The 19,146-nt window shown below is 43.0% G+C and overlaps 1 protein-coding gene and 1 long non-coding RNA gene across 2 annotated transcripts in view; one reads left to right on the top strand and one right to left on the bottom strand.

Annotated features, from left to right (window-relative positions):
- LOC119179504 (fatty acid synthase) overlaps positions 1–19,146 on the top strand; it is a 190,165-nt gene that overhangs the window by 131,622 nt on the left and 39,397 nt on the right. Inside the window, exons 13-15 of the mRNA XM_037430591.2 lie at positions 8,552–8,768; positions 12,584–12,838; positions 15,075–15,248. Coding sequence (XP_037286488.2) covers positions 8,552–8,768; positions 12,584–12,838; positions 15,075–15,248 — 646 coding nt within the window. The remainder of the gene's footprint in view (positions 1–8,551; positions 8,769–12,583; positions 12,839–15,074; positions 15,249–19,146) is intronic.
- Positions 4,116–6,097, bottom strand: LOC142767604 (uncharacterized). Its single transcript, XR_012885046.1, has 3 exons — positions 5,911–6,097; positions 4,510–4,595; positions 4,116–4,146 (listed from the first exon to the last, which is right to left on the bottom strand). It is a non-coding gene; the product is annotated as an uncharacterized LOC142767604 (long non-coding RNA).

Raw genomic sequence — 19,146 nt, 5'->3', positions numbered from 1 at the left:
AATTGCGGTAATATGACTTATAAAGCGTTTTACAACAGCGAACGAACAACCAGTCGTTGTACAATGTGATTAGCGTAACAAGTTGGCCATCCAATGCTCCTACCACTTTCAAAAGCTTGTTCTTGTTCCGTATTAACTGTGGCGTATACGTACTTCAGCCATAATTCCTCATCGTTGTCAGCCACTGCATGGACAATGGGCACATAATTCCTAGCAAGCGTTTAGCAGATACCATGCTTCTCCGAAGAATGACGAAAGATAGCATAGCGAATGCCGACATACTACCCAAAACTTTCTTATTAATGCCCTAGTGAGTACACAGTAAAAATTTTAACACCCAGAAGGGTGCAAATGAGCTTGTCCCATAGACGACACCCTAAGGGTGTTAATTCAGCACCTTCCAAAAAGGGTGCTTTTTCATGCACCCTTAGAATAGGGTGTACATGTAAAAAAACTGTAGGGTGTTACAAAAATACCCTTAAGGAAGGGTGCCTTCGATGTCCATCACTTTTTTAGCACCCTCTGAGGAGGGTGCGAGAAGGGTGCACAAGGGTGTTGAGTGCCCATGGCAGGGGTGCCAGTATTCTTTTAGACTGCACTAATAGATATCCGCATGCACTGATTACACACTACTTGAAGAAAGTGGTCCTGATTATCAATGGTGCGCCACCTGTCGAGCTCCATTCATTGCATCTGGGCAAAAATATAAACGCGTACTATCGTGTATGAACTTGTGCTGGATCTATATATACTTCACAGTATATGCATAATGCGCGTTACAAAAAATGAAGCCTTGCTGCCCTTGCATATTGCGTTTATTTAATAGGCAAATAAAACATAAACTTTTCGTCTGCCACACAACTTTTTCACCAGATATATGTTCACGTATACGTACACTACACATGCAACACCTCAAATGTTTATTATATTTGTTCAGTTTCACTTTATTGACAATTCTTTGCAACATACAATTACACTGGTTTCAGTTTAGTATACTGCTTCAAGTACATAATGACTACAAATGAAATATACACTAATATATCCCTGTAATTCTTTCAAGTATCTACAATCCCAGTGGTTTCCAGTTTAATACTCCTTCATGTACACAATCGATTAACAGGAATGAAATACAGGCAAATGTATACTAATGATTCTTTCAAATATATACAATCACCATGATTTCACTACATATGCCTTCATGTACACAATCGTTCCCAAGAAGTGATGCACACAAAAATATATATGGATAGTGTTTTCAAATGTATACAATCACAGTGGATTAAGCTTTGTATTCCTGGATGTATAACAATTGGTTATGAGAAATCATGTACATGCAAACATATACGGGTTTTCGCACATATAACTTTAGCGAATACTTAAGAAACCAATACAATATGATCAGAAACACAATGAGCTAAAAACGAACACAAAACTGAGTCAAAACACACAAAAAACAAGAGGTAATGCATAATTATGGCTAATGACACAGCTGGCTCACTTTATGCCAAACGTCCCAGCCATTTTGGCAACCATCTCAAATGTATTCGAAAAACTCGTACTGCATTGAAAATAGTGAACTTCTGGAATATTTAGGAGAGGAAAAATTTTTGGTCACGTGGCTGCCCTCTGAACTTCCTGGAATGCCGTCTAGGTGTTGTATGTGAAAAATTTTATTTTAAAAGCACCGCTCCTTCTTTCCATACGAAACTCGGTCTACGTGTTACGTAACAAGAGCTTAATTTGGGAGAGTTGGTTCATCGTGGTTGTGTACTAGTCACAGCGCGACAACTTCAGGAAGAGACAGAAAGGACAGGAAAGACCACCGACTGTCAACTGAATTTAATGAATGTGCTACGAGCGCTTTTATACGGAGTACAAGAACTGTGTTCATGCGCGACGACACCTGTGAGCACCACAAAATAATCTTAACTGTGAAAAGAATACTCCCTCTCGGAAAGGATGAGTGAACGTGTAGTGATGCACTGATCATTGGTTTACCTGATAAAAAATACTTCTACAAACGTTAAATTGGCATTAAGTAAACCTATTCTCGTGACGAATGGGGCAAGATTGACTATTCCTGTTGCTGTTTAGTACACACATTTTTGAAAGCTTGCAAGGGGTGGAAAACAACACGCTAATATCATATCTGCTGGCAATTTTTTTAATTGTGAGACACATGATGTGGTATAACATGCAAAGGTTTTGGTCATTGTTTTTTGTTGGTCCTGTCTTCTTTAACTTTACTTTATGCAGGAGGGTTTCGCAAACGGGTGTGATGATTCTGTTGGGATACCCAGCATCTTTTATTCTTTTAATCTGGTTTTTAAACCTGACCTCACCCTTGCGCTAACATGACTTCTGAAGGGTGGCCTGAGTACATGTGGTATCAATTTCTCTTTCTACTAATTTTGAATGCCCACTATGAAAAGGCAGAACATTCTTAGCACTCCTGGGCTGATAGCACCAGCCAATACCCCAACAGCATCATCACACTTGTTTGCGAAACCCTCCTGCAGAAAGTAAAGTTAAAGAAAACAGGACCAAAAGAAAAAGAGACTGACCAATCACCTTTGCATGTCACACGGTACTACGTACGTAAGGTGTCTCACAATTTTAGGAAAAGAGCCAGCAGATATGACATTGTTGTTTTCCACCCCTTGCAAGCTTTCAAAAGTGCATGTACTTACAGCAACAGGAATAGTCAATCTTGCACATTCGTCACTAGAATAGGTTTACTGAATGCCAATCTAATGTGTGTAAGATGCCGCTAACATGTGGAAAAGTAAACATAGGACCAACTGGGCAATGCTTCAATGATCAAGCAAGAGAGCATGCTTTAAATGTTAAGAAGGGCTATAGTAGTCTCATGGCCGGGCACTGTAAAGAATGTAAGTGTAGTCCTAGGTTTCATAAAACACGGTTTTTGAAAAAAAAGCAAGCAGAAAAATGAGAGATTTTAGAACTCTTTATCAGAAAGGCCAAGGATCGATGCATCAGTACAGCTTCACTTATCTTTTCCGAAAAAGAGTATTCTTTTCTCGGTTAAAATTATTTTGTCATGGTGACACATGTGTTGTTGCAGATGAGCCCTGGTCTTGTGCTCAGTATAAAAACGCTCGTAGCACCTTCAATAAAATTCAGTTGACAGCGCTCTTTACTGTCCTTTTTGCAATAAGATTTTTGTTACAGAAACAATTTCATTTTCTTACAATTCAGGTATAATGATGAGTTTTCATTGTATCGCAACATGGAGCAAATTGCATCTCAATACGGACAAAAATAACAATTTTGTGAAATTCATGATATTTTCTCGTATATTTCAGCAGCTTGAGAGGTCTAAAGATATTTTTTCCTCAAAATATACCTTCGGTGGAGTAAGTATTCACTGCTCAGATATTCATACAAAGTGCAATATTGCAATAAAAAATGCAAACATAACACATTTTGCCTTTATTCTTGGAAGCGAATGTGGCAAAAAAATTGCATTATTATTATTGAGCTTCAAATACCTTACAGAAGCACATTTACTTAACAAGTAGACCGAATTTGCTTTAGAAAAAATAAGCGGTAGATTTAAAACGAAATTTTCCACAAACAGCACACAGACGGCATTATGCCAGGAAGTTATAAGCCAGCCACATGAACAAAACTTTTTTTTCTCACTGAAATATTCTAGCAGTTCACTGTTTTCAACGCAGTAAGTCAGCACTTTTTTTTTCAAATACAATTCAGATGGTCGCCAAAGTGGCTGGGACGTTTGGCATGGAATGGTCCAGCTATATTTAAGCAAAATAACTTACACAAATAACAATGTTTGTTCATCTACCATGACCACACTAAAAAAAGTTGTTCAGGCATTGTGACACTAAAATTTTCAGTGTCGTACTGCCTGAACAACTTCTTTGATAAACTCCAAACTCACGCCGAGAAAAAGCCGCTCAATCACAGTGGATGTTAAAGGCCTTGCGGCCGTAGACAATGTTGAAAATAAAAAAAATCAACTCATCAGTGCTGTCACTCCTTCTTCGCCATTACTGACACGGAAGATTTTTCGGTTATCCATGTGGAGGTTCAGGAAGTAGGCTTGCTCTAGGCTGGGGCCAGGGGGTAGACTACCCAGGACGTCAGCGGCACCCTCTCATCCTGTAATAAGAGCAAATATGACTTCTCATAAAAGGATGTTCGTGCTGTTCTGGCAGCACCCTATATAGAATGTGTCGTGTGTATCCTTCGAAATGGCGTGCAATTGGCATTACACTGAACTAAAAGCATGCAACCCATACATTCCAATAATTACGTATGATAAAGATAAGAGTTTTCCAGCATACAGCAAATTCCCGAAATGAGGTGAAGTTGTAAGACTACAGCTCAAAAATGGCACTTACGAAAGCCTGAACTCACCTAAGAATCAAATTCCTTCTAGGGTAGTGAGCCAGTGTGAAAAACAATTCCTAAAGTACAACGTTAAGAACATGTAACATTAATCAAAATGCACAAGAAACTTACCTCTTCATGTACAAACAGTGAAGACATCTCTGCTTTCTCTTTTACATGAGAACAAATGATCTTGGGCGTGGCACTAGCGAAGAGGTCTGCAAAAAAAAAAGTAAAAGACTTACTGACTTTAATCACGCCTCTCACAATCTGAGGAATTGTTACAAGTCACCAATCAGTGCAATTCTGACTGCCTCTATAAGGGCATCAAAAACGAACAATTTTCTCGTTCTTTCTACTCTCACAAGACGCTCCGTCAATGGAATCTAATCCAAATTTGACGCTGTGCTTCCTATTTGCCTGCTTTCTAGACGTAGGGCTGCGAACATGTGTTTTGTGCACCTAATCTAGCACAGAAATTCGTCATCTATAATTCAATCATCTCAATTCATTGTAATTTGATAAAAGGTGTGATAGCTCGTCCAGTTTTTAAAGAGTTGCGGGCCTGCAATAGGCACTGCCTTGCACATATGAAAGTACTTCTATTAAAAAAGAAATCAAAGCTTGCTTTCAGAAAAAGCGTCTGGCATATTTCGACAACCAAGCCAATCCACTGATGGCAATCAGGGGCACGCTATTAGCGATTATTGACCACGGGATTTACAAACGTAACCCGTGCCTAAATACTCAGTTAAACACAATCAAGCAAGTAGGAGCGCTCGAACGACACCAACGCGCGCGGACGCCGTCTACGTTGCAGCAGCCATGGCTTATGCTAGAGCTACCGCGCATAGCTCCCACAGTCACGTATACTCTCTCGATTCTGTTATAACGCCGAACGTTATCGCAGATGAAGGCAAAGCACGAAAACAGCAAACAGAAACGAGGGAAAACAACGCACGGCGATGGCCACAACAACGCGCCTTTGGAAATCTGCTAGACCTTTCCCTGTTGCTGGTGGCACTTGTCCTAAATAGCTTAAAAGACCGGGGCGCACGTGCTGGGAGCATCGCGGCATATCAGCACCTCCAACTATACCGTCTTTAAGCAAAAAAAAGCCATTTCGTACAGTGCGCCTCTGTACATAATTTTTGCTTTTTCTTTCTTTTTTTGCGCTTACACCTACAGAAGCACGTTGCACATTTGAGTATTAATATAAATGTTATTACGATGTAGTCCAAAGCACATCTTAAAACAATATAAATCACTTTGTGCAGTGTAGAGACAATGTGCGATCAGCAACTAATCCCACCCTTGTTAAGTGATCACATCACTCACTGTATGAGTGATGCATGCACTTACACAACATCGCGCACAGCAGTGTGAACTCGTTAAGTCACACGTTTAATCGGGCATCTGCAACAGGCCCGCGAACGCATGCTGTTGTAAATGGCTGGCAGCCTACTTCGGCAGAGCTGCTGCAGGCGCCCACTAGCGCTGTATGATTACTATTTACGAAAACAGTACACTCACCGTTAACAGGCCCACGTTGTCCGTGTCCGCCACTCCATGAATATTCCTTAATCCGAGCGTCACTTCGAACACGGTGTCATGCGTGACCACCATTGAATATGCGCCTGTTCGCTAGAACACACACAGCGACCAAGACCCCAGACCAACGCAACGCATTTGAAAGACGATGAGACAGAGAGAGCGACGTTGAGAGAGAGAAAGAGGAGGCACTGGCGGCGGCGCCACAGCTGTCGACGCAGGTGTTTGGTGACGCAACTATTCGCTTATCTACGCCGCCGTTGTGGGAGCAACGCTAGCCGGGGTGAGCAGGGGGGGGGAGAAGCGGAAAACCCGCCAGGACGGCGCCGAAGAGCAAACGCTATGGCGCATACGGCGGACGGCCGTTCCTCGCGGAATGACTCCTTGTAAATGGCAACTCTCCTTCCAGCCAGTCGCACAGCGACGCAGGTTATTTACCAGCCTCGGGTTGTTAGAGTATTTTGACGGAATGCAATTGCAGTGGGCGAAAAATAGTGAAGCAAAACTTGCGGAAAACAAAGTGCACCATAAAATGGCCAGAAACAATAATTATTTCGTCCTCGGTGGCATTTGCGGGAGAGCATCGCTACACCTTTTTCCAGAGGAATTTCTTTCCGCATTGTCTGTGTCGGGCAATTGCGCGTATAGTGCCGCAAACACTGAATGCGTAGTCGAAGCTGGAACAAATTAATCCACAGTCGCGGATGTTTAGAAGGCTTGTCACGCACCACGAAACGTGCCGAGGTTGTTATAACAAGCTTTTTGCTGACCACATGATCAGCACATAATTCCATATGGTTACCCAATGAGCTAGCTAAGCACCTGTAGCAAAGGCAGGGCACGTTCTTGTTAAACGTTGTTAATATAAACGATGGTTGTGCATAAGTGCAGTGACAGCTTTCCGTGGGAATTGGTCATAACCCACGTTTTTGAGCGTAGAAGCACCTCAGCATACCTAATCAGCTATCACAGCAAGTTCGTAAGCAACGATCAAGTACGAAAATGTGCAGCTGTTTTCCATGTACTGAATAGTCCATGTACAGTGCGTTGACAACCGCCATTCCTTAAGCCACCTCCCATATAGACTCCTAGTATGAACAGGTGTGGGACCTTAAACAATAAGAAGCAGTGCCTCCCCCCCCCCGCACACACACACACACGAAATTCGAGGGCGCACGGGCTGATACACACGCATACTTATTCACAGGCGCACACACATACACGTACACACACATACGGTCACACACACACGCGACCGTAAACGCACGCATGCATGGGCGTAAACATGTGCACAGGCACGCTTAACACAAGCACGGACTCGCACATACACGCGCACGCACACATGCACGGGTGTACACACAATCGCGCTTACACGCACACACACCCATACTCGGGCGAACATTATTTGTGTGTATATAATCCATAGCAAACATGCAGCTTATAGCCAACGCTAAGGAAAGCTTTCGTAACATGGATTGCAGTTAATTGCCATTATATATGAAACGCGATTTGCTTCTGCTGACATTCTGCTGTATTCGGAGAGCACCTTCACACATTCTAAGTCAATTAGGCCGTCATTTAACGCAAGGTCCACATATTCGTGCAGTAGCTGCGCTGCTCGGCTGCCAATCCGAAGGTCGCGGTTTCGATGCCGGCCGTGGCCGTCGAATTAAGGCGGAGGCGAAAAGGAGAAGCCTTTGCACTGTGCGATATGAGCGCTCATTAAAGAACACCAAATGGTGAAAATCTCTGCAGCTTTCCACTACGACGACCCTCATAATCATATCAGGTTTTTGAGACGTAAGATCCCAAATATTATAATTATGTGTTCTTCTTATGCTGCATATTCCATCTGATGAATCGGCACCTACACCCTTCTCAGGCACAAAAGCACCCTTAGAGCCTATTTAAGGGTCTATTGAGGCAAGCACCCAAACAAAGGGGTGCTTTTTTTTTCAATCGACCATTTATGGGTGTTAAAGAGTGTTGCAAAGGGTGCTTTCTCGTAAAAGCACCCTTTTTACACCCTTTTGGGTGCAAAAATTTTTACTGTGTACCAAGCAAGTGTGCTTGCAGTAGTGGCCCAATGAGTATTTTGAAAAGGCTCCGAAAGGCCATTTTTTTAGCTTTCGCTGTAACTGTGCTGCGCCAACCGCGCAGGCCTGGCATTTTTTAGAGTGCACCCGTAATACTCTCTATTGTAGCACCGTATTCAAAATAACCACGCAGGGTGTATTGCTAACCACATGGTGAACTTTTCAAATTGACTGATAAAGCATGCTTGATGAATGTCTCATCCCCTTTTTCCGATGAGGACGCGTTGACCCCAATACTTGATATTTCGCATCCAGAAATCGTGAAAAAATTGGAAAATAACTGATCCTTTACGCTAAAAAGTCATACCCCCATTTTTTTAGAAGTCTGCGCGTCTCACGAGAAGAATACAAATGAGTGCGAAGACCGCGATTTTCTCGAGGTCTTGTGCAACGTGGTCACACAGAAGTAGGTTTCGTGGCCCCCGTGAGCTAGTGCAAGAAATATAATTACGGCGCGCATATTATTTCATCGAGCCAAATAGTGTAACATTCTTAACTAAGCTGAATGATTTCGCGGGCACTTGCAGGCCAAGGAAGATATCTTGGAAGTCGGCATAGAAGCCCACAGCAAGGACAACTATCTCGCTGGTCATCAGCTAGATGGACGTGTCCTGTTTCCTGGCACTGGCTATGTAGTATTTGCTTGGCAGTTCATTGCCAGTCAGTATGGAAGGCATATCCACGATACGCCTGTAATTGTTGAGGACATCAAGATTCAGCGTTTCACAATTCTGCCTCCATCGGGTAAGCCTCTTTTACTAATGATGTTCATGCACTCATTGATTATATCAGACATTTTTTAAGTAACGGCAGCAAAAAGGAGTGTTGGTCTAGTTGGTTTGCGTTCTTTCTTTGTGTTTCGTGCACTGGACCTTCTTGATTTCGGAAACAGTGCCTGAGCTGTGGAAAAACTAAGTCAAACCAACGCACTATTGAACATAGGTACAAATAAGACAGACAGCACTTCGCCCTTTCGTTTTCCTTTGTTACCTATGTGCCTAGACATGGTCTACCGACTGGCCAGGGCTTATGGCAACTCTCTGCTGTACATGTCGAAATACGCCGAACATTGAAGTTTTCATTCCAAGTCCAGTAAAAATTGTTTAATTTGCTGACAGTATTCCCACTTTTACTTTCTCACTTGTCAACTTGCTGTACCGTAATTTCCGCAATACCCTATCTGTAAAGTCACCTGCTTTACCCCATAATAATGTCCTAAAGTATAGCTTGAGTAAACTTTTTTTTTACTTTTTTTACTTCAGTTACACATCATTTTACTGGATACCAAGCATAAACATCTTTATGCTTGGTAACAAATGCAGAGAATGCCTGCTGCACTTAAAGTGCTCCCTTTTCTCATAAAAAAAACTGACATAAATGGCTCTTCCAGCAGCACTTGCGTAATTCTGTTAAGAGTGCTTTTACATAGATTGCGGTGCTCTAGAAGTGGTAAAGTATTATGTTTTTCAAAATGCAAAAAGACGGTACTAACAAGGCATTCTAGGATAAGAAAACCCACACCTTAAGTCTTTCTAATCGAGGTTTCCTTACATTATTATTCTAAATTAAATCAGCTAATATATAATATACTGAAAAGTACGTCTACTTGAGACACGTAGTGACCACAGAGACGAACTATGAGACCTCAATAAGGGGATAATTAAAGACAGAACGCAACATATTCGGCAGACAATCTGAAATTATGAAACGCAGTTTACCGCTATCGCTAGAGAAAAAGGTACATATAAGTTGCATCTAGTCAGTAAATACCTATGAGACAGCAGCTCGGAGGTTTACGCACGGTTTTCGATCAATCAATTCTTTCAATTATTCGTTTAATTTCCACTTCAGGTAGTGGAGGGCAAGGAAAGAAAAAGCTTTTGTGCGCTTTTTTAGGCTTGCCAGCCGAATACAGTTCAGCATGCAGTGATGGTATACAGAAAGTGGTGTACTTAACTATAAACACACAGAAAGCATACATTATACTACACGCAGTAAAAAACGTCCAAGATAAGTTGAAAGCTGACGTTTTAGACATCAGCTCGCCAAAAAAGCATGAAGTGCCGACATGCAACAATAAATGTCAAAGTCATTTGGCGATTAGATTTAACACAGAGGGCAAAGTTGTTCTTAGCATCAGGGCCCCGTAATTTGTGTGCGGTGTTCTTCTTTTATGCTTTCTCATGAGTTGTTAGGGATAAGAATAAGAATATTCTGCTAATACGGCCAAATCTGCAAGCATTGAAATATCGCTGTTTATTTTATATTTAAATCAAAGAACAAGGCATAAGTTATACGTGTTAAAAACCGTAGGGATATCGGCAGCTTGGAAAAGCTGTGCAGAAGGGTGATCTTTGGCTAAGTTATAAATTATGCGGAAAGCTTTGTTTTGCAGAACGTAGAGCTTTTTTAACAATGTGCACGTGCCATGCCCCATACAAGGTGGCAATAATTTGCTTGAGACGTAAACAATGATTTGAAAAGCAACGATTTGGCATTAGTTGGAAGACCACAGCTATTGCGGTATAAGAGGCCAACAAAACGCGAGACAGCCAAACACACCTGGTTGATGTGCGCATCCCACAGCAACTTTTCCGTAAACCAAACACCAAAGATGTTCAATGCTGCTACAATTTCTATATTTTTAAAGCTATAAGTCAAAGATTCACAAAATGATACAATTTTACCCTTACGACGAAAAATGGTCGCTTTCATTTTGGCTTCATTAATTTCAAGTGCACTTAGTTTCGACCAGCCTTCCAGTGTGGCAAGCCTTTCTTTAGCTTTCCTTATCAGTTTGTTGGGATTTCAACCGCTGAAAAATACACTGGTGTTCACCGCATACATAACATAAATTGAGTTATCATGAATATTGACAATGTCATTATGTATAAATAAACAGGAAAGGCCCCAGTATACTTCTCTGTGGCACACCTGAAGTAACCCCTAGCGTTTGCGATGAGTGCCTATTACCAATAACGTATTAACCTAAATTAACTTAAATCACAGCATATCGACGGAGTGAAGGATAATAAGTAGGGTGAAGTTTCGGAGGGTGTTATCGGCAAACCATCCGCTGGCCACGTCCGTTCGTCATTTGTCTGTCTGTTTGACGCACGGACGCATGGACGAACGCAGGAATAGATGCACGAAAGGATAGATGGACGCAAAACAGGACGGATGAATGGACGGATGCACGAATGGACGGGTGCATGGATGGATGGATGAACGCACGGATGAACGAAGGGATGCATGGGCGAACAGAATAACGCATGAACTAACGCAAGAACAGACGCTCGGATGGATGGAGTCACATATGGACGCACGAGGGGACTGATAGACAGACGCACGCATGGATGGATGCATGGATAAATGGACGCACGGATGTACAGATGATCGCACGGATAAACGGATGGATGCATAGACAAACGAACAGACACACGGATGGACTGATGGACGCTTCGCCCCACTCATCATCATTCCCTTTATAGATATGCTGTTATTTCTTATATTTATTACACGACAAGTAACGTCCTCTAGTATCCTACCATTTTCGATTTTCAGTGTATATGAATTTTGTTATATGCACAAGTACTGCCCTCTATGGCCGGTTCAAGAACAACCGAAAGGTGGCTACATACGATTACGACGGGACGCTCAGCCCACGCCTTAAGGAGCTTCGCCACAAAAATGAAACGGAAAATGATACTCAAAGCTTCAAGTGACTAGAAAAGATCACAGTGGGTCAGTAAGCTAGCAAGTGTCAGAAAAGATAACCACTAGATAACAACAGGAACTGATTGTATACAAGATAAGGTAAACAGATGAGGCGACGCCAAAAAGTTACTCAGCCAGATCAAACTATGAAGTAAGTAAATATAACGTGGCAGCACCATGCACAGGACCGGGTAGGTTGACAGCTTGGGGGGGTGTACCTTGCCCAGCCATCGGCACAGTCACGAACATAATACTGACGATGATGATGGTTTTTATTATATCAAGCTGTTTTCCAGTGTTCCAGGTGGGATCGCTATACAGACACAAGCTTGCGTTGCTGACAATAGTTCGGGAAACTAAGCATTGTGATGAACTTCCTAAAGGTTTTGCCATGGCTGTTCAGCAAGGCGTAGCGTTTTTGGACGTAAAAGCAAACCTAAAATTTTAATTTATATTGGCCAAAAAATGAAACGGTTCAAGCAGTACCAGTTAGTACAACTGTCTGTCACAGGGGACAGATAGGCGTCTAAAGGTTCTGTGTACAAAGCTAACATTTTTTGTTAGGTTGTAGCCTAGAATAGAAGACAGGTTTTCACGTGAGAAACCTTCTCGATATTTCTTCGGCGGCTTACACAGTAGTGTTACGGGGGTGAGAGAATGAATGAAATAAATATATTTACAAAATATACAGGGAGAGTCAGAGGCAGATGGAAGAACAGCAGCAACAACAACACGAGCACGGTCACTTTTATCGTCTTCGTCGTCTATGATGCTCTTTCGTTGCCGATGTCGTGTAACAGTATTATCTGGCCCAATTTTTTACTTTCCTCTGCTGCACCCAGGTTGCGTCCGTTTCCAGATCACTATGATGCCCATCACTGGTGATTTCGAAGTGTGCGAAGGTGGAGCAGTGGTCTGCAAAGGCCGTATTCGTGTAGCCGAAGAAGGTGAGAAGGTGCTACTGAAGGACCCTCCTGGAAAGCCTTCTGAAGGCATAGTCTTCGATATGGACTGTGCGGAGGTGTACAAGGAGCTGAGGCTTCGTGGATACCAGTACCATGGACTATTTCAAGGTGCCTTCAAGGCTGTCTCACAGAGTAAGAGCCAACAAGACTCACGAATACGAACCGGTCAAAGCATGAAAGGTTAAAGCCATGATTCTCCACGCCTTTTTGTTTGGTAGTAACGTATTGTTATCCAACAGCATGAGTTTTAAGTACTGCATTATTCACGGGCATGTTTAGTTGAGTTGAAAATAGCTACGTAATTGATTTATTCCAGACCTTTAAGGCACTGGCCATCCTTTTTGAATTTTTCGCAATACCCAAGCTAAGACAACACAAGCACTCGATTCACAACGACGCCATTATAATATCATTATCAGCGTTGATAAAATAGGAAAACTTTGGGTGCGATAATTGAAATATTACTTTGAGTTCGAATGCATTCCAGTAATTTTCGAATATATTTAGAATAGTTTACAAGTACGTTGAAACTAAATCAGACTAGAGAGCTGAGGACCGTCCTCAACATATTCTTATGAAATAGCAAGACAGTGTTTTATTTGGCTTAATTTGTGAAGCGCTGCAGAAAGACGAATGGTGTACGCTGGCGGTCATATAAAAATGAGGCAATCAATGAGGCAATCTATGAGGCAATCAAAAGGTTTAACTGTATTTTTTACATGATTTGGGCCCACAAACATAATACCTTCAACAGTTCAGCTGTCAAAAAAATACCATGTTTCCTGAGCCTCTGCTTCAGTTTCAACTTTTTTGGAGACCCACTTCAGTGACGGGGGCCCACCATGTTTGACCACAGAGTTCTAAATTCCCCTTTGAGGCCATTGTAAAAAGAAATCTAATATTTGGGACGTTCAAGATTACCTTTTGATGTTTTCGCGCTTTCTAGTTTGAAACGGCACTGATTAATAGCGCCACCTTTGCTGCGGAGGCTCGAACCAGCATTGCCTTGAGCCCATACGTTTTTGGCTCTTTTTGGGCTTGAAAGGCAACTTTTTGCAATACCAAACTGATATGTGAAGAAGCATATGAGCATGTGACGTGCCCACTGCGCCTATGTTTATTGAAGAAGCACTTGAAGTGCGCGCAGGTGTAATAGAGTGGGCGGCGAATGCTTCAGGGCGGTTGAATGGCCAACATCCCTTGTGATAACCATGTTCAGCTAACAGGTCAGTAGCACATGTGGCCTAGTGCTCCTGGTGGCTTTCGTGTGTACCAAACACACTGTGTCACCGTTCATGCTTTCTCCTTGTGCAAAAGGGCTACTTGCGCCCCACGGACACACTGCAGTCATGAACGTAAGCAGCTTTAGGAAGCCTTCATGTGCCCGCCGACAAAGGCGCCTACATGAAGGCTTCAGGAACATGGAAGCTTTCTAAGGTACTCGGCTGCTGACCCGCAGGTCGCGGGTTCAAATCCCGGCTGCGGCGGCTGCATTTCTGAAGGAGGCGGAAATGTTATAGGTCCGTGTGCTCAGATTTGGGTGCACGTTAAAGAACCACAGGTGCTCGAAATTTCCTGAGCCCTCCACTACGGCGTCTCTCATAATCATGTGGTGGTTTCGGGACGTTAAACCACACATATCAATCAATATCAATCAACGTATACAGCCTCCAGGTGATAACAGTCAGATTAGTTAGTGCGTGACCTGCTGCACACAGCGGAATGCCTACAGGTGGCAGTCTGCTCATACAGGGAAATTGTGTAATCACCTAAGCACCCACACCTATAGGCGAAAGTCCGACGAGTAGTCCGCTCTTTAAACTCAGTGGTAATGTTCCGGGTCGTCATCTTCAAACGGTCCGTGCGAGAGAACCTTTATATATTCCGTGCTTGTCTGGTATCAACGGGCCTCGTCACGAGACAATGTACGTTTGTAAGGGTTCACGACAGGTTCTGAATGTATTCACGAGACTGTAGGCGTGCCCCTAGATGCCTCTTTAGTCTAATGAGGGGCAATAAAGTAAATCTAGTCATTTTACTGCTTGAGCGAAATCAGAATGCATGATTCAGTTGTTTTTTTTGTTTTTTTAGACAATTCGGAATTATCAAGCAGTCCAAGAAATTTCCCATTGTCAGTACATTTACTTTCTGGAAGTGGGAATAGTGAAATTCGATGCGCATCTGACCGAACTACAAATAATAATCTAAAGCTACACAAAATTGAAATATTTGCACATTCCTCATCATAAATACATTCATTGAACTCGTGAGGAGCGCACAAAATGCATCCTAATGCTTAAGCGTGAAGAATAAGTTTGCCGTAATCAATAAATAAACATAACTTCATCAATAAAGCCCTATTTTGCAGAACCTTACGCGAAGCTGAAATGGCAGGACAACTGGGTGACCTTCATGGACTCCTTGGTGCACATGAGTTTCATCTGGAAGACAAAAAGAGAATTCGTGCTGCCACTTGCAATTCAGTCGATCCGTATTGACCCGAAAGTTCATGCAAGAATCACGGAAATTGTTGGAGACGAAGGTGAGCGAGCTTTTGTTCAAACTGTGTACGGGAAGTTCTCAAATATGAAATAGCAATCTGTGTATGAATAAGATTGAGATGGAGGTCATCCTGAGTTCTTTCTACATCAGAAAACAAATACTGCGTAATAAAAGTATTATTGAGTAGTGTAACTGTGGGTTACAAAATTCTCGCTTCGTGTTTTGGTTATTGTGTTCCGTGTCTGACACCACCATTCTTAATGAACAAGACACAGGACCAGATCTGACAACAATTACGTAAGTTGTAATGATGTGATGCCGCCTGTTTCAACCACGTAGCCACTTCCACTATTTATAATTCCTAAAGTGTATCGATCAAATGGAAATAAATTAAAAGCATGAATGTTGAAAAGCCGTAACGATCACAATGCTCTGTTATTCACCCTCATTATATCACTCTCAACAGTAAATAAACGAGCTTAAAGGGCTACTCACCAGGGCCACAAAATACAAATTCCAACGAAATATTCTCTCCTGGTATTGCCTGACTTTCTTGCTCGCTTCTGTGACGCAGACAATAGTTCCCGTGACGTCGATAGTGCACATATTCTTGAATGATCTATATAAACAAAATGGCAAATAACATTTTACTGCTGCACTGCTAATCCACACATCTGCCCAGACGTTCTTCTTTGTCTCGCATGAAAATTGTGAACAATCAATCCATAACACAATCAACCCACACTGCACAAATGGCGCAAACAGCTTGTAGCCTAGAAGAGTGAAGTTCTGGTAGGCTCTAGCACTTAGCATTGAGACTGGTGACGTGATTTGAGAACCATGAGATCAGAATTATGCATCGTGTTTGCGAAGAGTTGCGACGAAGAGGAAGAGACCATTCCTTCGTCTTTGAACGCGGGGAGAGGGGGGGCAAAAACAAGGAAGAAAAGCAAGGATATTGTTGCTGCATTCAATAATAGCGCTGGGTGTCTCTCTTTATGTTTTTACCAATGATTTTTCGTTGCGCAGCAGCACTCAAATAAGAATCATGAACTTGTCTGGAATGGTGTTTTGTTACTATTATACGTTCGGCTGGAAGAATATGTAAACGTGCTATTTGAATAAATATTTACCAAGGCAACTATAGCGCAAGCGTGCTGATGTACATGTATAACGAAATGTGTGCCACCGTTCATTTCATTGCTTTTTCGTTTGGTACACGCATTTCGCTGCAGTTATGGTGATGCTTTTCTTTTACTTTTTTAGAGCAACAGTGAATGATTGGATTGCACGACGCAATCAATAGTAATTCATTACAATGTTCCGCCGTTTTGTGTTGCTGTAATGCTTCCAATACGTTCGGGAGTCGCTGTGGTAAACGGCACCACTAAAATGATGTGTCACCACGGCATTCATGCTTTATTGATCTCTTCGAGATTTTTTGCAAGTAATGCAAGAATAACATTTATCCTAGAATACAGTTTCACCGAAAATACATTTCCGGCAACGCCGCACGAGAATTTGCCTCAGCTGCCCTGAAAAGTGGGAGTTAATGATCTCGTCATGCTCAAATGCCAAAACGTGAGCCCGAAGCCCTCAGACAACTGCCGGTATTCTACCCTCGTAGGTGTAGCGTAGAGATCGAGAGCACAGAACTTTATTGTCGTCACAGTTAGGGAGGTAGGTGATCCACCAGGTTGATCATGGTGGCCACCATCTGTGCCCTACGTGTGACCTGGAGCGGAACTGCAAGACTGGTGAAGGTCGAAACTGCCTCCCACCTGTCTGGCGAGATAGTTGCTAGAAGACCAGGAGAAGGGGAACTTTCCTTCAGGCTGAGAGCCTGAGTGTGGCTAATAAGCTACAATAAGATCAATGCGGACAGATCGTATTGGAATATATACGGGCATCAATTATGGGCACGGGAAATAAATGTGTTTGTCGTCGGTGCTAGATAACCTCCTGACGCTTACTTAGCTTATGGTGCGGGGTTTGTTTTGACTGCCTCGAAAGACGGTAATACTGTATAATGTCACGGTAAGAAATTATTGTTTCCCCAGTGTTTCCAGATGATAGGTGGATACCACCACCAGGCTGAAAAATCCTGAGATATTGATGGGCTACCTCGTTCCCTGGATTCCCCGCGTGGGCCGGCACCCATAGCTGCTGAATGGAGCATATTGTGTCTTCCTCCAGATCTGTTAGGAGTCTGGGCAAGAGTGAACGCAGAGTTTTGGAGGCCCCAATGCCTTGTTGTGAGCGGGCTAGACGAATCTTTGAGTCGCTGAATGTAGGGGTGAATTTAGCTGCTGCTGTGATGGCCCTTTCCTCGCCTTCTGTCCTGTTGGGCACACAAAAGAAAGCAGCTGTTTTATTTCTGGTTGAATTTGCATTGTTCACGGAGATGGTAATTATGCCTATTGCATATGTTTTGGTAGAGTCTTGGCACTGAGTGGCGTCAACGTACGCAGCGACTGGGTTGGACGCATGCGTTTTTGTGCCAAGGTTGGATCCTTGCTTTCTTTCTGTCGTCGAAGTGGTTAGCTAACATGTTCTGTCACAGTGGTTCTATGAGAAATTTTTTTCTGATAATGGGAGATGACGGAAGGATCGTTACTCATGGAACATACTACGTGCCGAATTTTAGCAAGGATCCAACGCTCCGTCCTGCTTCCCTGTAATTGGTGTATTTGCGCTGTAATATGAGCTTCAAGATGATATTCTAAGATGTTATGCAACACGAGACTGTGAAGTCACTTTGTTGAGGTGTTTCAGGGGAACCCCAAGGCCACCTGATACGCTTCGCGTGTGAGCCAATTTAGTTGGGCTTGCTCAAATTGAAGGAAGTGCAAATAATGAAAAGCATATGAGAAGAGCGACAAAACAAAGGCCTGAACTATCTGTAGCAGTTCCTTTTTCTACGCGCCTCGATTGCGCGCGCTCGCTCGAGATATGAGACAGGCCGTCTGGTTCACCGTTACGGCGTGGTGTGCCAAAGTGTTGTAATGATTGTTAGTTTGCGCACTGAGTACGAGGACTCTCATGTGGCTACCTGTGAGATTGGCATGTCAATCACATACACATTATTTTTCAAAGTGTAATCCTAATTCTACGGCAGTTTGGAGGTCGTAGTAATAGTAACTCCGATTTGCTATTCGAGCACTCTAAACCCACATCTGATACACGCTGAACGACTGCGTCTGTAGCCCTTCGAAGAGTCTCTTCAATTTGATCATCGCATCTCACAGTCGTCCAGAGCGTGCTGTCATTTATTTGGAGCGTGTGTCGCAGGCCGGGTATTGTGTAAAGTTTGGAGGGTAGTGCCTTGTTTGCGAAGTTAAATGGAAAAGGGCACGAAACGGCTTTTTGCGGTGCTCCGTGGTCACCGAGAGTGATGAGCCTGAAACGGAGGTCATCTACGGAGACTTCAGCCGTTATATTAGTTAAAAAAGCACGAATGGAGTTAATTATGCGTCCTCCAAGCTGTACTCCAGATAGACTGCCTAAAATGACCTGTGCTTTCCGTTGCTAAATGCTCTGCGAAGGTTCAGAGCGAGTGAAGAGTTGGTACTATTGCCACTCCCAGTACTAAGAGATCGTGGTGCGACTGAATGGGTGCATCCTCAGTGCATAGTTGGCGCCTGAAGCCCAGCATTGGGGGGGGGGGGAAGTAGTGTGTGCTATTCGGCAGCATTTTTCGAGTGGCAGAGCACAAAGTGCTCCATTAGTTTGCCCAGGCAGGATATCAGCGAGTTTGGGCCAAGATTCTCAGGGTCGAGTTTTCAGTACAATTTTGGTATAAAGGTGACCCTTCCATGTTGACATCCTGGTAGTGAATTGCCGGACCTCCAGCACTCATTCATGTAACATATAATGACTCGTACAGACTTTTGATCAAGTTTGCGCGCCGTCTAATTTGTCACCCAGTCAAGGCCCGG

The sequence above is a fragment of the Rhipicephalus microplus genome, chromosome 7 (genome assembly GCF_043290135.1).
Source record: "Rhipicephalus microplus isolate Deutch F79 chromosome 7, USDA_Rmic, whole genome shotgun sequence".
NCBI classification, from domain to species: domain Eukaryota; kingdom Metazoa; phylum Arthropoda; class Arachnida; order Ixodida; family Ixodidae; genus Rhipicephalus; species Rhipicephalus microplus.
This window is presented reverse-complemented; position numbering and strand designations above follow the sequence as displayed.